This window comes from Crocodylus siamensis, chromosome 3, assembly GCF_052110815.1.
Source record: "Crocodylus siamensis isolate JL-2025a chromosome 3, ASM5211081v1, whole genome shotgun sequence".
NCBI classification, from domain to species: Eukaryota; Metazoa; Chordata; order Crocodylia; family Crocodylidae; genus Crocodylus; species Crocodylus siamensis.
The window spans coordinates 11,316,178-11,330,807 of NC_143397.1; the positions used below are offsets into that span (position 1 = coordinate 11,316,178).

General features: G+C 44.8%; 1 protein-coding gene across 2 annotated transcripts; it reads left to right on the plus strand.

The window, feature by feature from the left end:
- Positions 1 to 387: 387 nt before the first annotated feature.
- Positions 388 to 13,728, plus strand: HAUS1 (HAUS augmin like complex subunit 1). 2 transcript variants are annotated; one of them, XM_090037735.1, is made up of 9 exons: positions 388 to 514; positions 2,232 to 2,406; positions 4,587 to 4,722; positions 6,714 to 6,848; positions 7,451 to 7,574; positions 8,451 to 8,516; positions 9,780 to 9,851; positions 11,768 to 11,815; positions 13,395 to 13,728. In XM_090037735.1, the coding sequence occupies exons 1-9, from the start codon at positions 494 to 496 to the stop codon at positions 13,476 to 13,478; spliced, it is 861 nt and encodes a 286-aa protein (XP_089893861.1). In that variant the 5' UTR covers positions 388 to 493; the 3' UTR covers positions 13,479 to 13,728. The 2 variants fall into 2 exon arrangements, with proteins under 2 accessions (XP_089893861.1, XP_089893862.1); XM_090037736.1 differs by lacking the exon at positions 388 to 514 and adding an exon at positions 548 to 667.
- The last annotated feature ends 902 nt before the right edge of the window (positions 13,729 to 14,630 follow it).

A 14,630-nucleotide genomic window follows, 5' to 3' on the forward strand; every position in this document is an offset into this window, starting at 1 on the left:
GAGCAGACCGTTTCAGGTTCGCTGTTTTCTCCGAAGCGTTAACGTTCCCCCATCTTGTGTGGACCGGAAGAGGGGAGCGTTTTCCTGCTTTTACAACGCAGGCCCTTCACAGGGAAGAATCACGAAGATGAATTCAATTTAAATGGGGACAGCAAAAAGGACAGGGAAGAATCACGAAGACGAATTCAATTTAAATGGGGACAGCAAAAAGGACAGAGAGAGAGAGACATGGCCTTTGCGGAGGAAGGCAGCAGCGAGCTATGAGACCTCCGCCTTTTGATCCCACACTTGAGGCGCCAAGGGGCGTCTCTCAGCCCGCCGCTACCCCCGGCACGCGGCGGAGTGGGCGGGGCCTCGCTCCCGCCGGCCGGACTACACCTCCCAGAATGCACGCGGCGGAAACATCTTCGGCACGTGCCGGCCCCTCCCCTTCGGTCGTTTAAGGCGGGGCGCGGGGGCTGCCGGGAAGGAGGCGGGAGGATTTCAAGGCGGAATGGAGGCGAAGCTGGCACGGGTGAGGGCGTGGCGTGTCTCGGAGCTGCGGTCTCAGGGCAACGAGCGGAGCGGGGGAAGGCCAGGGAAGGGTGTGGCCGCCCGGGCCCTTGGGGAGCTGAGCTCAGGGCCCCGCTCTGCCCCGTGGGGAGTTGCTTGAGGCCGGATCTGCCAGGTTAGGTTGCTCCCCGGGTCCTTGCTGGGCAGCGTGATCCAGCCCGCACCTGGTGCCTCGGTCGAGTTGTGCCGCTGCAAGGGGCTGGGGCAGAGCCGCGATCCCCTGCTTGCGCGCGCCCTGCCCGGAGCCTGCAGGCTACAGGCTGCGGCCCTGCCCTGCGAACCCCCCCCGGACCCCATAGCGACATCCCAGCCGCTCCGGAGTGGCTGGGGCCGGTCTCCATGGCAACCCTAGCCTCGGGCTTTCCCGTGTGTGGGGACTCCACGGAGACTGGCTCCAGCCCTGCGGGCAGGGGCTGCTGGGAAGTGGAGTCCGGCTCTGCGCCGGATCAGCTATTTTGCCCACCTCTGGTCTTGCCCCTCTGCTTGCGGTCAGAGCGGTTGCCGCGTTTGGAGTCAGGAAGGTATTTTACCTCATGGCCAGATGTGTGTGGACTGATCAGACTGGTTTTGCCTTTCTCTAGTGGCGCGCTGCGCTCACTTCCTGGGATCTTCTGAGCATTTGTTAAGAACCGTTTTTAAAAGCAGGACCTTGGCTGCTGTGGCCTCCCTGCTTTATCTATAGCAGATGAAGGTGTTGTTTCTTGTCGGGGCTGAAAGCAGCTGAATGAAGCGTTTTAGATGATGGATTTGTATAGGGTGGTTTGGATAAGGATATCCTGCTTCAGGCAAAGGGTTGGACTAGACCTATGGAGGTCCCTTCCGCTCTGACTTCTTTGTGATTCACAAGTCCTGCAAGCTGCCTGGATACTGTGATAATGGGGCCCTGCTTGATGTTTCAATTGTTTGGTTCGCTAGTCAGAGCCCAAACGGACTAGATTGTTACACCTGCCTGCAAAGGTCATAGTATCATAGGAAATTAGGGTTGGGAGGGCCCTCAAGGGGTCACATCTAGTCCAAACCGTGCTCAAAGTAGGATCATCCCCAATTAGATCACCCCAACCAAAGCTTTGTCTGTCCAGGTTTTGAAAACCTCCAAGGATGGAGCTTCCCCCACCTCCCTGGGTCACCTGTTCTAGTGTCTTCCTACCCTCCTAGCGAGAAAACTCTTCCTAATATCTAAAACTTCCTTTGCTGCAACTTGTGTCCATTGCTCCTTGTTCTGTCATCTGCCACCACGGAACAGCCCAGCTCCATCCTCATCTAGTTTTCATCTGTCCATATCCCTCATAGCATAACCATTTCTCCAAGGCAAGCAGGCTGTCACAAACTTTCCTGCCACCTAGTAGCAGTAAGAAGCACCTACTGCTCTGAGCTGATATGTAAGAGTCACTCTTTACTTACTCTGGGATAGCTGCACATCTGCCCATCCTAAAAATGATGCAGGTCATGCAAGTATATGTTTGTCTGTCCAGGGCCTAACCCTGCTTGAACCCAGATTGTGCCAGTGCTTCTGTCATTGCCTGTTGTTGGCCTCTTATCACTGAAGTAATTTTCTCTCGAAGTGTGGGCAAGATTTGACAAACAGGACTAGGATTCATAAAGGATTCCTGTTTTCTCCTCTGCTGTTTATTTCCCCTGCATTATGCTGATCTGATTACTTCCTTCCACGTTCCTGGCAGGTTACTTTATGGCTAAAAAAAGTGTATGGGGACCAGCCCGTTCCACAATACAAAGTGAACGCACGGGCTGTTGACATTTTGCACGAACTTGCAGAATGCAATGAAACCAGGGACCGGGACATCTCTCTGCTGATAGATGACATGAAACAGAAGACGGCAGAATATGAATTAGAAGGTGAGCTTGGAGCTTTTGGTTCTGATTACAGGAAATGGACTTATAAAGTTGTTAACTCTTTATAAAAAGATGCCAGTAAGCTATGATTTCACTCTAGTACTCTGTACTGTGTCACACACTACATTTTTAAAAAAATGCTTTCCTCCCAAAAAACTATCTGATGATGCCAGGCTGCCCAATAATAGTTTTTTGGGCAGTTAGTTGTATTTACAGTCAGCTCAAGCAGACTGTAAATACAGACCAGCAGCTTTAGACACTGAACTTTCCCAAACTGCAAGGCTGGATAGTGAAGCTCTGAAATAGCAGTGCTAAAAGCAGAAGGGTGCTGGTGATGGGGAAAATGGTGTTCTCAAGTGCCTGAAACAATGTAAATTTCCTACTAGTTGGAAATGCTTCTGGATTTTTGAAAGAGCAATGCTGCTATTCACTAATTTCTCAGGTAATTGCAGGGAGTGTGTTTGGTAACATGCAGAGCATATATCTCTTAAACTGAGCAGATCAGGCTGCCATCCTAACTTTATTTTAACATTTCCAATGCTAAAGAGACATCCCTTGCAAGGTTTTTACTTGATACCCTTCTCAGCCTAACGGATTATAACAGCCCCTACAGGCAAGTACCCTTTCTACTATCTCATGGCAAGCCAGAGCCAGGCTGAGCCAGGGAGACTGTTGTTCCCCAGAGGACACCAGAATGAAAGGACTGGAGCAATTTTGCTTTCAGGCCCTAGAAACAAGATCCGCCTCAGACCCCAGAATTCTGCAGTCAGGATGAGATCTGGTGTGAAGGACAGTTGGGGAGTGGAGAGAGGGACAAACAGCTGTGAGGATGCTGCAGGGGTCTCTCTGGGGGGCCAGAGCAGCATGTGTGGGAGGCTGCAGGAGCAAAACCACTTGTTGTGTGAGTGAGGGAAGCAAGCAGAGCCCAGAGGCGAGCCCTCTCTCTGATTTAAAGGGGAAGCACCTGGGACTGGGAGTTGGTGAGTGGGCTTAGCCCTCTCCCCTTGTAATGGACCCTTGCATGGGGATTCCTGAGGGGAAACCAGCCTCAATTAGTGAGAGTGCAGCTGAGGACAATGCAGGGGGCAGGGGTGGCATACTAGAGAAGCCTTAAGTGTCAAAGAGGGCCATGGGAATAAGCAACCAGGAAAGTAGACCCACCAGCCTTGTCTGAGGGGCAGAAAGGGGTGTCGTGGGACAGGCTGTTTGTGTTGCAGAAGGCCAAGCGGGGGCATGGGGCATCGTTGGGAGCAGAACCCCAGGGCCATTGAGGGAGCTCCCATTGCACCCACACCTGATTATGCTTGCATGAACTAAAGTGACCTCAAGGCAACAGCAGTCAGCTGAAAGACTGTTATTCTGGGCATCTATGACAGACCTACCTAGCCTGTATCATTTTTTTACAAATGAAGGGGTGGAACTGTTTTGTTTCTTTCTGGCTTTGGACGCACATACAGTTGCTTTACTGTGTGGGGAATAGATTGACTGTCGTTCTATGGGGTGTGTGATCATCAGCATATACGTGTCCTTATGTTGTTACAAAGTTGCATGTATTTGTAAGCATTAAGTTAGTTAGTACTACTTCATAAATTAATGGAGTCATGGATTAAACCTTAGAATAGGTAGCAGTGTATGTATATGAATATAAATGTATGTATGTAAATATTTGAATATAAATTGATGCATATCTCTTTTGTGAATAGTTACCTGTTGTGTTGGAGTGCCGTTACAGGAGGTGTCCCTGCACTGGGATCCTGAGGTTCCTCATTAGCCCAAAGGACTTGTATTGCAAAATAATACACAGAGTACCAGGCTCTTTACTGCATCTTATCAGATTGTGGTCAGGCTCTTTGCTTCAACAAACTTGCAGAATAATGTAGTGTTCCACATCTTTGAAAGAAGAAGGACAAATTTGCTCTGGGGAGCAGTCACTAGCTGTTATATCATAACTTGGATTGGCACACTTCTGTGGCAGTGTAGATAAGCTAAAATACTGAGTGAAGCAGGGTAAAATTGCAATGGTTTGCAATGCATTCATTGCTGCAGGAGCATGTAGAGGTAGCAGTGCTCTTGTAATAGTTTATACCCGTGTAACTGTTAAATCTGTCCACTGTCCTAGTATTGAGTGTGTACAATGCTATGTATGACTTAACAAATAAGTGATGACTGTTGCGTTTTTGCAGCCCACTATCTACAGGATCTTCTAACACAAAGCGTGAACCTTTCCTTGACCTGTCTGTCCAAGATGGGCACCCACTATTTGAATGCACTGGTAGATAGTGCAATGGCACTTGAAACAAAGGACACTTCCCTAGCAAGGTAACTCTTCCCACAGGTTTTGGTGTCCCTAAAAGGACAGTCTAGGTCAGTGGTTGTCCAACCTTTGCAGACTAGAGGCTACAAGCAGAACTCTGGGGCCAGTTCTCTGCCCCTGTACCACTCTTATGCTACCAAAATAGCATCAAGAAAAGGAATGGAAACCATCTGCAAGTCTCGTCCTGGGAGGTTCTGATATGGGGGAGCCTTAAGAGCTGTAGAGATGGCACAGGCTTTTCCTGTGCCTCTCTCTCTGCAGCCCTTGCTTCTGAAGATAGAGTGAAACCAGGCAGGAGGCTGCAGTATCTGGCACTCTGACTATCTCTATCTGGCATATGGTTCATTGGGGCTGTTCTGCCAGCTGGCATATGACAGTAGCTCCCAGGCTGCTCTAACATGGGTTCAGGCAAAGAATTGGGAAGCTCTAATTGACTATTTATTCTCAGTTGCTTCCTTTCCCTCACCCGAGTTGCATTGCAGCGCAGGGGAACGGGAGCCGTCCTTGACCAGTAGGGCTGTGCGAAATGGCACTATTCCGTTTTGCCTTGAGTTTTGACGGAACAGCGTTCAGTTTCGAATTTCAGTTTGATTCAAAACAGCTGTTTCGTTCTGTTCTGCAGAAACAGGCTGTTTTGATGTTTTTGCTGGGGATGGGGAGTCAGCCCAGGTGGGCTAACTCCCCATCCCCAGCGCCGCCATTCCCCCTGTGCTTTTATCGATTTCCCAGCCCAGCAGTGGGAGATGGGGAGAACCAGGGCTGCGCTCCCAGCTTGGGCTGGGAGCGCAGCCCTGGTTCTCCCCCGTCTCTCACCACTTCACTGAGGGCTTTGAAACGTGAAACATTTTGCAGCCCTTCATTTTGTTTCTCAGCCTTTCATTTGATTTGAGTGTTTTGAGCTCAGAATGAGTCTAAATAGTGTTGAATTGAAACAGCTGGTTGAATTTCGCACAGCCGTACTGGCTAGCCCCCAGTCTCTATAGAGAAGCAGGTAAATTTGTATAGCCTGATGTAGACTTAGTTTCAGCCAAGTCAGGGCCTGGGGCCCAGAGATGGGTGGAGGCTATAAGGGGTAAAGCCTGGGGTAAGGGACTGAAGCCCAAGAGAGTCTGATGCCAGAACAGGACCAAGGGCCCAGAGACAGGGTGTGGCCAAGAGCCTGGTGGGCAGATGGCCAGAGGACCCCAAAAAATGAATCCAGAGTAAGATCTGTGAGGCATGAGCATGACAATGGGGGTGGCTGAAAGCCACAGTTAAAGCCCTAAGGCAAGCTAGTGACCAAAGGAACAGAGGGCTGGCAAGGCCTGTTAAGTTAGACGTGCCAGTGAGGCACAGAATGGGATAACAGATTTTGGATGTCGATTGCCAAGAGCCAGACCAAGGGGGTCTGGCAAAGCGGGAGCAGTTGGGTCAAGTGCAGCCCCAGTAGATACTCAGGAACTCTGGGGAACAGCCTCCCAATATAAAATACAGTTGCATCAGGGTGTACCAGGCAGAATAGTGAGGTTGCCTTGAGCAGCAGGAGTGGGGATAGGTTCATGTACCTGGAGGTGCCACAGCTGCCTTCAGAATCAGTCTTGCTACAGACCCCTTCTTCCTTTGTTCTTCTTTTCCCTCCTTCAGCAGTTGTGCTTGGGCTGGCTACCAGCATCCACCACAACATGGCTGCTTTTCCAGTGCCTGTGCAAGTTTGATCGTAAAATACATTGAGATGAAAGGAGCTAGATAAATGTAGAATGCATCATACAGCTATTAAAATGTTAGGCTGTATCTCACTACAGTATTAAGAAGTTCTTAGTTATTTGAGAGGTATTAGGTACCAATCAGTCTGTTGAAACAAGGTAGTTTCAACAGACTGATTTAGTGGCAAACCCAATGGCTGTCATACAAGAGCAAACTCGAGAAATAAAAGGGAGAGAATAAATGATTTTTATAAGCTTCAGGATCACATGATACCACTTTCTAACCATGCCCCTGAAATCTTTTATCTTGTTAGCTTTATCCCTGCTATCAATGATTTGACCTCAGACTTGCATAAAGTGGAATCGAGGAATAGAGAATTGGAACTTGAATTGACCACCTTTAGGGAAAAGCTAACCAAAGCACTGGTGCTAGAAAAGCGTCTTCAGGAGTGAGTAAGGGGAAGCAACGTGGTGGAGGGGAAGGAGGTGGAAATGGGAATTGTTTTTATTGGTCTCTGAAATGTTGTATGTTGACTGTGCTCAGTAAAGAGATCTGAATTTTCAGTTTTAAAACATGCCTGTAGTTTACAGCAACTTTTAAAATGTCAGTTGCAGGACCTTGCAGTAAATTGACTTCAGATAGGACCTAGACAGACAAACATAGTCTAGTATAAAACCAGTTCTGTACACTGTAGCTTACTCTAGAATTGCAGTGGAAAAGGGTGCAGCCATTATAACACGTTAGTAGATGGTAGAGAAGCAAGTCAAAGTTTTTGTTGCTCTGAGAGAGTGTACAGGTGTCCTGGCTTTTCGTGAAGACACCTAGAGATCAATGGGACTATCTCATGACTTTGGGAGTCTGTGGCCATGGAAATATCGTCTTGCTGATGGAGTGATCTGTTGTGGACTGAATTAAACTTAGTTTTCTGCTTGACTTTGGCCCTCTGGGATGTTTATGTGAGGGCTTAATTTAGAGGAAAGTTGGTCAACTGCATACACTGACCCTGGTTTTTCTTTCTGAAAAGCAACTATTTTCTCTTTCTTCTGAAAGCGACCTTAAGAAAACAGAAGAACATGTAATGGTGGAAAAAGCAAAAGCTGACGGCCGAACCCAAAATATGAAGTTCCTGAAGAACAAATCCGAGGACTTCAAATTCAGGATCAAGGCTGCAGAGGTTGGTGTAAAGGAACTTGCATTGTTATTGTGAAAGGTAGGCATTGCCTTGTCAAACTGGGCCTTAACACACAGATTTTTCACTAACCTGCAGATGCATTCCTGGAACTTCTCAGCCTCCCACAGTGGGGAGTCTGCTTCAGCTGTCACACTTTATTTAATGGGGGGGGTGCAGTGTAATGTGCACTGTATATTAGTTCCTTAATTGTTTCTGAAACCCAGTTTTGAGCTAATTAAGTGTTTTTTATGAGACTAAGCTTCCCAGCACTGCTATAATTTTGTCACCTTCCTTTGGGCAGACTGGTAGTGTATGATAGTTGACATCCTACTCGCAGCCTTATTAGATCTTGAGTCATGCTGACTTTTTTTTTTTTTTTTTTTTTTTTTAGAAAGGTATATTGCTTTTCTATGAAGTTTTGTAACAACTAACTCTGTATGTAAAATTGCATCAATATTTGCACTTCACTATACGTTCCTGCTGCCATAAACCATTCTTGTTTCTCTCTGTGCTTTACTTTCGTAAGTATGCAAGTAAGCTGTAACGCATCTCTGTGCACTTGGTGTAATGGAGCCCCAGACCACAGGGCTCCTTGGGGGCTGGATCTTTCAGTAAGGTGATTGGTGGTGGCATTAACTTCCCATTGCTTGTGTCTCTGCCAAAAACACACATCCTTGGTAGGGCTTCATATGCCAGAATTTGATAGTAGGGCTCTCCCTCAACTTCTCAGCTCCTCCAAAAGGCCCGTATGCCACATCTTTGCCACCCATAGACTACCTCAGTGTGTGTGTTTCCATAAAAGAGCAGGATTCACTGCTCAGACTGAAGGAACTGTTGTTTGTTTGTTTGTTTGTTTGTTTGTTTGTTTGTCTCTTGTAGGAGCAGCTTGTTGCAAATGGGATGGACCCCTCCCTGACACATGAGTCATTAGTGAGCCTCTCAGAGGTGGGTGTTTTTGTGATAAGATGGAAATTTGGTCCTTTGGGTAGTTTAAAGAAAGATTGTTATCCATGGGGATACACGCTGCTTTGTGATCAGTCCAACACAATGACACATTCAAATGCTTGTAAAATTGTGGCGGTGTCCTTTCAAATTGCGATCCAAACTTTACATCTCAATTCCTCATCTAGTTCATTTGCATATAATGGTTTTAATGCAATGTGAGATCATGAAGGGCTAACTTGTTAAAAGGACGCTTTCACAAATCATTTTGTTTTTAAACAATATGCTTCCTGTGTTACTTATTAACAATCCTCCAGTTCTGTGATGATGAAGCACATAGGATGTGGCTATTTCTTCCTCATAACAGGACTATCACTATTTAGTACTGTAACACATTTTCAAATGGGTGAATTACTTTTTACCATTCTTGATGTATTATTTCTTGTGTAGTTTGAACAATGAAAACAGCCACATTATTTTTATGTTGTTGATTTTCATGACCCAGTACCCTGGGAAAATATTTGCACCCCACAATATGTCAAGCAAAATTGATTTAAAATGTTTCCATTGGACTTAAATCTATCAATAACACTTCCTCATAAGGTATAGGTAGCTTTTTAACTATAGGCAACTGTAAAATGCAAGTTTGAATCCAGCTTCATAATGCATAATGGTTTCATCTTTTTTTAAAGGAAATGACTGCTCTGAAGAGCTTTGGCTTTTCATTATAAAAAATTAATTCTTCTTCATCCTTTACATGGGTACAGCCTCAGAAGTAACAGCAGATGCTTCCCATGCCACTACAATTATCACTTTGGCCCCGTCCTTTTAGGGGTGTGAGTGAAACAGCACAGTCTTATTTAGTCATTGGCCTCCAAGATTGCTGAAAAGGGGTTGCAGAGCCAGTTGTAGTGGGTTTTTTTGGTAAGAAGAATATCTGTCCTCTGGGCTTTGAACTGAAATTGCCATCTCCTTTCCCAGAGATCAGGAAACTGAGACTGGCTGGGAGTGCTGCCTGAAAGAGGATTGTATGTTTTCATAAGGGAAAATTCCATTTTTCTACCAGTGTCTAATTTCCACTGAGTTTGACTAAATAACGATTGAAGACTTTTAGATTCTTAATAGGACACTGGGCCTCCTTGAAACTTAAACAAAACATCTAGGAGTTCAGCAATGCTTTTGTTAACTTAATGGCTGTGTAATTGATCTGCATCACTAACTCTAAATTAGACTGTAATATAACCATCTGCTTTCCTCTGTTCACAGAAACTAGCTGAACTAAAGCAGCAGACCAGGCCTTTGAAGAAGAAACTGGAGTCCTACCTGGACTTAACGCCTGTAATTACTTCACTATGTTCTGGTTTTCACGCAGTGTTTTAGCTAGATATAAAGACAATGCAATAGCTCCATGTTTAAGTGCTATACTTAGCAGAAGTTTCACTGTCTGCCTAACTTCTGCAATGGCATTTATGTTTAGAGCTGCAATATTATACACATAATTGCTTATGTGGAAGTACATTTTGTTACAATGGCCTTAACAGACTCATAGTTGTGCTGTTTCCAAATCTCTGTGAAGATTCCATAAATAAATTGTCTAGACAGAGGATTGTGCTTCAATAGAAGGTTATTTACACATCGATCGAGGCACATGGAAGTAAGTGGCTCTGCTGGAGTGATTTTCAAATCCTGTTACCATAATGCATAGGAATATGACCCAGATAAAACATTTGGGTGAGCTAGGCATCAAGGAGAATTAGCTGGGAAAGTTTGGAGAAAAATAAAATATCTGAAGACTTATCAAGGTATTTAGAAGGTGTATAAATCATGCTTTGGATCTACTGGTACATTGTACTACTCCCAATGTTCATTTGAATGGCAGTATAAATGGTCACAGTACTTGGAGAACCTTGCCAAGATTTTAAAAACACAAGTCCCAGATGTAGGTGCTTAAATCTGTGTTAAACACTTAAATAAGTGTCCTGACATGTGGAAACATTCAGCACTCCACAACTTCCTTTAACTTTGGTGGGAGGCTTGGATGCTAGTACTTTGTTAGCTGTTCTTTGGAGGGCTGAGATACTAGCAAAGTTTTCCATAAAGCAGTCTTTGTGTATGGAAGAAGTCAGTAGACGTAAACTAGGAAAGATCCTTGTTTTCGGACACCATTTTAATGAACAAGATCGTTGTAAGAATGTCACTTGTTTAAAGAAATTGGAGCCAACTAGTTATCTGTTAAGTCATAAAGTGAAAAGAATCCAGCCACCTCCCTGTGCACGAAGCTGATAGCTTACTGCTTGGCGGACAGTCTGCAGCACTTGCACAGCTCCTTTGGAAGCTGATGAATTGCTAACCTGGCATTCCTTTCTCAAATCAATAATGAAGGATCTTCCCTCATGGATGTAGGGAAAATGCTGCAGCAATTACAGGTGGTGCAGGGATGGTGACCTAGTCTTGGACCAGTGCTTCTCAGCCTTTTTGGACTTGAGGCACCCTCATCAGACTCGAGGCACCTTCCATAACTTCTGTGAGTTGAGTGGTACCCAATTTCAAAAACAAACTTGCATATTACAGTGCTTACTGTGTTGCAGAGGGGCTTGGCAATTGAAGGTAGAAAGTTGTTCAGGCAGGGACAAACCTGGCCTGTGTCTATCTGCTTATTTCTTCACATTTCACTTTGTCTCCTTACATCTTCTCACATGTCACTGCACCCTTCAAAGGATCTGGCAGCATCCCAGGGTGTCCTGATACAGTAGCTGAGAATCACTAGTTTTGAGACTTGCACTTCTGTCTGTCTTGGCTACCTAATATGGCCTCTGTTGGTATAGTACCCAAGTGCCTCACAACACACCTAGAAGGCAGGGAAGCAGTACTCTGACTTTTACATGTGGGAAGCAGAAGCACAGACAAATTTAAGTAGCTCCCCCACCCGAGTCATACAAGTTCAGTTGCATCTCCAGCCTCCACAAATCTCCCACATCCTTGGAGAGGGTTTTGCCTATGTGCCTGCCTTTAGCATAGTTTTTAATTTCAGTATGTCTTGTAAGGTGCATTGACCTTTTTTTTTTTTTTTTTTTTTTTTTTTTTTTTTTTTTTTTTTGAAGATCTTGCATGTGGGAGCTGCATATAGAGATAATTTGTTTAAACTGTAGCCCTCACTTCCCTGTCTGCCTTCATTAAAATTGGGGGTTGAGGGAACCCCTTGATTCAAGCTGAAGAACCACCACCTTTCCTTAACATACCCTTTTTCTTTTTAGAATCCTTCCCTTGCTCGAGTGAAGATTGAAGAAGTAAAGCGGGAGCTGGTAAGGGGGGTTTGTTGTTAATGGAGACTTAAAATGCATGCTGTTGCTTCCAGAACAAGCTCAACACTCCCAATTTATTTATTTTAAATATGCATTTGGTTGGTTGAGGGTTCATTTGTCTCGGATTCTAGTTTTGATGTGCTCCAGAGAATAAGATCTAGATGAAACTGTGGCTCGGATTAAATGGAAATGATGCTCGTCGGTGAGACTAACAGGCTGAGGGACTAATTGTCGGCGTGCCCTCTTGATGTGCTTTTGCTATTTGTGCTAGTGACGGCATTGCCACTCTCAGATTCCTGAAGGGTGGTGGAGGCACTTGATACTTTTTGCAGTCAGGAGCTGGACTGGAAGACAGATGTTCCTTTTTGATTAAGGACCATGCAGATGACATCCGTGCTCTGTCAGCTCCTGGCTTGACTGATGTTAAGTACTTTATTCAGAGCTACCTTTTTGGAGCCCTTATGGGGTTCTAGCAGCCCTGGATACTCCCATGAATATCCAGGGCCACTGTGAACATGAAACTGCCGCTCAGAATCTGTTTCCCCAAGACTATTCATTCTGTGCTTTACTACTGGGGAGACGACATTTCAGATGACCTTTTGTTTCAGAAATATGTCTTGTCTTCAGCAACAGCAGAACTTTTCCCCTTGGAGTTTTGAGTAACCTGGCAGTGTTGAGTTGCCTTTCGGAGAAGGATGTGAAGCCCATGAACTTTTTTCAGCATTTTATTTGCTGTTTTTCCATGTGCCTGATTTTTGTATATTTAATATCAGTTTTATACAAAGCAGAAAGGCGGGGTAGAGATACAGCCTTCAAATTGACTGAATCAGACACACAAGCTTTAGTGAGCAGGAGGTCATTGCACCTCTGATTTAGTCAGTCTATAAGGCATATCTCTACCCTGCTTTTCTTCCTGACTTCAGACTGACGCAGTTAACTACATCTCTTAGTACTATAAAGGTTAAGGAATCGCCAACGTTCCTGTTCTGTGCGTCATACCACAGAAGAATGAGAGATTCTACCATGGACTTGCCCCTTGCCAGCTGCTTGGTTCTAAAAATGTTGCATTCCTACAACCGCAAAGCGGGCCGGCACAGGTCGCTGGTATCCAAGGTGTGAAGTCTGCGATGACTACTGAGATGAATCTCTTTGCTGCCATGGTGACAGACATAGATGTTCATGTAACAAATATGTTTTTGGCTTATTTATCATTCCTAGACAATGGAGGCATAAAATGCCATATTTTTTGATATTTAGGAATTGCCCTGGCAACAAGATTATAATTTTTGAAACAATACTGTGTACCCTTTGGATCATCATGAGAACTAGTAATCCTGACTTCTCGGTTCTTGGACTCCATGCATTTTACTACTTTTATGAGATGATAAATGCTGAACTTGCTCTCACGTGGGTGCTTATAGAACTGAGAGCTGCTGGTTCACTCAAAATCATAGTAACGTATTTGAGTTGATAAATACACAAAACATCCAAATGGGTTTATCAGATGCATATTGATCTAACAGATGTGAAAATTTATTTCCATTCTTACTGACTTCTCTCTCTTTTTCTCTCGCATTAGAATGCTCTTGAGGAGGAGTTCTCTGCGAAAGTAGACTTGATGGCACTTTCAGTCCCAGAACCCAGAAAACACAGATTTATGTAAAGCTGCCTGCCTGGAACAGGTTGGGGGGGGGGGGGGAGGTTGTTGCTTTTTTTTCTTTTTTCTTGTAGATCTTTTGGATTTCTCAACCTATTGGACTTATAAATCTTGTCTTGTCACTCTTATAAACTGTGTGCTTGCAAGCAGTCAAGCTGTTTTTTCAAAGATTTGCATAACTTTGTTCTTGTAAAAACTATATATTCTTGTGGGGTTTTTTTCCTCAAAGCCTGACCAATAAAACCAGGTTTCCTTCCTTTGTCTAATTTTTGCCATAAGTAAGGCATTAAAAACTGTAGGTGACCTCCAGATGGCACTGTAGGCAGAAAATAAAACCAGGTCAGTATTTGGAAAGACTTCTTGGACTACATATACATTATTTTTCACCTGGCAGGCAGCTGCCCTATTAGTCATAGTGTCTCCTTGTCTTGCCTAGCATCTTGATCTCTCTTCTTAGAAAGCTCCTCTCTTTTTAATGTGGTGGGGATGCCTGACCCAACTGCCTAATGTCTCACAAGTTGGCAGATTCTCCTGACTAAATGTGTATGTGTTGAGTTCGTGTATTTTGGTTTTTTTCTGGAGCCAAATCCATCTTTTCCTATGGTCTGACATTTTCATTATGCTTAGGTTGACCATATGGGACCACAGGAAATCTTGTATGCTGCCCCCATCCCCTAAGTCAGTGGTGCTGCTGCAGGCAGAGGCAGAGTGGCATGGTGCGCCAGCCTGCTCTGCCTGCTTCCCAGACTGCATCCCATGCCCCTGTGATTCTAGGACACATGTTTTAATCTTTATCAACTGGCCTATGAAATCTGGGACTACTGGCCAAATTGGGACATATGGTCACCCTATTATGCTTGACCCCAATTCCTTGGCTTTTGTCAGGTAGCACCAGATCCTTAGGCGGTGTCCGAGGCAAGTACTTGCCAGGCCTCAAGTGACTGTTTAGTTTCTATGTTTGGATTAGACTCGGTGTGTTCAGTCCAGCATAGCCATAGATCATTGTATTCTCTGCTTTTTTCCTGCTATTCACATCCTTTTCTGAAATGAACATAACTGATCTATCTTTAAGGAGAAACTTAACTACTTTCCTCACTTAAATATAACTAGCTCCTATTGAAAACAGTAATAAAACAAAAAAAAGGTGGTATGGTTCCT

Excerpts from the sequence above, each read along its gene's own strand:
- HAUS1 (XM_090037735.1), top strand. The coding sequence starts at position 494 with ATGGAGGCGAAGCTGGCACGG. Across the intron at positions 6,849-7,450 it reads CTAGAAAAGCGTCTTCAGGA|CGACCTTAAGAAAACAGAAG; the intron begins GTGAGTAAGGGG and ends TTCTTCTGAAAG. Across the intron at positions 11,816-13,394 it reads AAGAAGTAAAGCGGGAGCTG|AATGCTCTTGAGGAGGAGTT; the intron begins GTAAGGGGGGTT and ends CTCTCGCATTAG.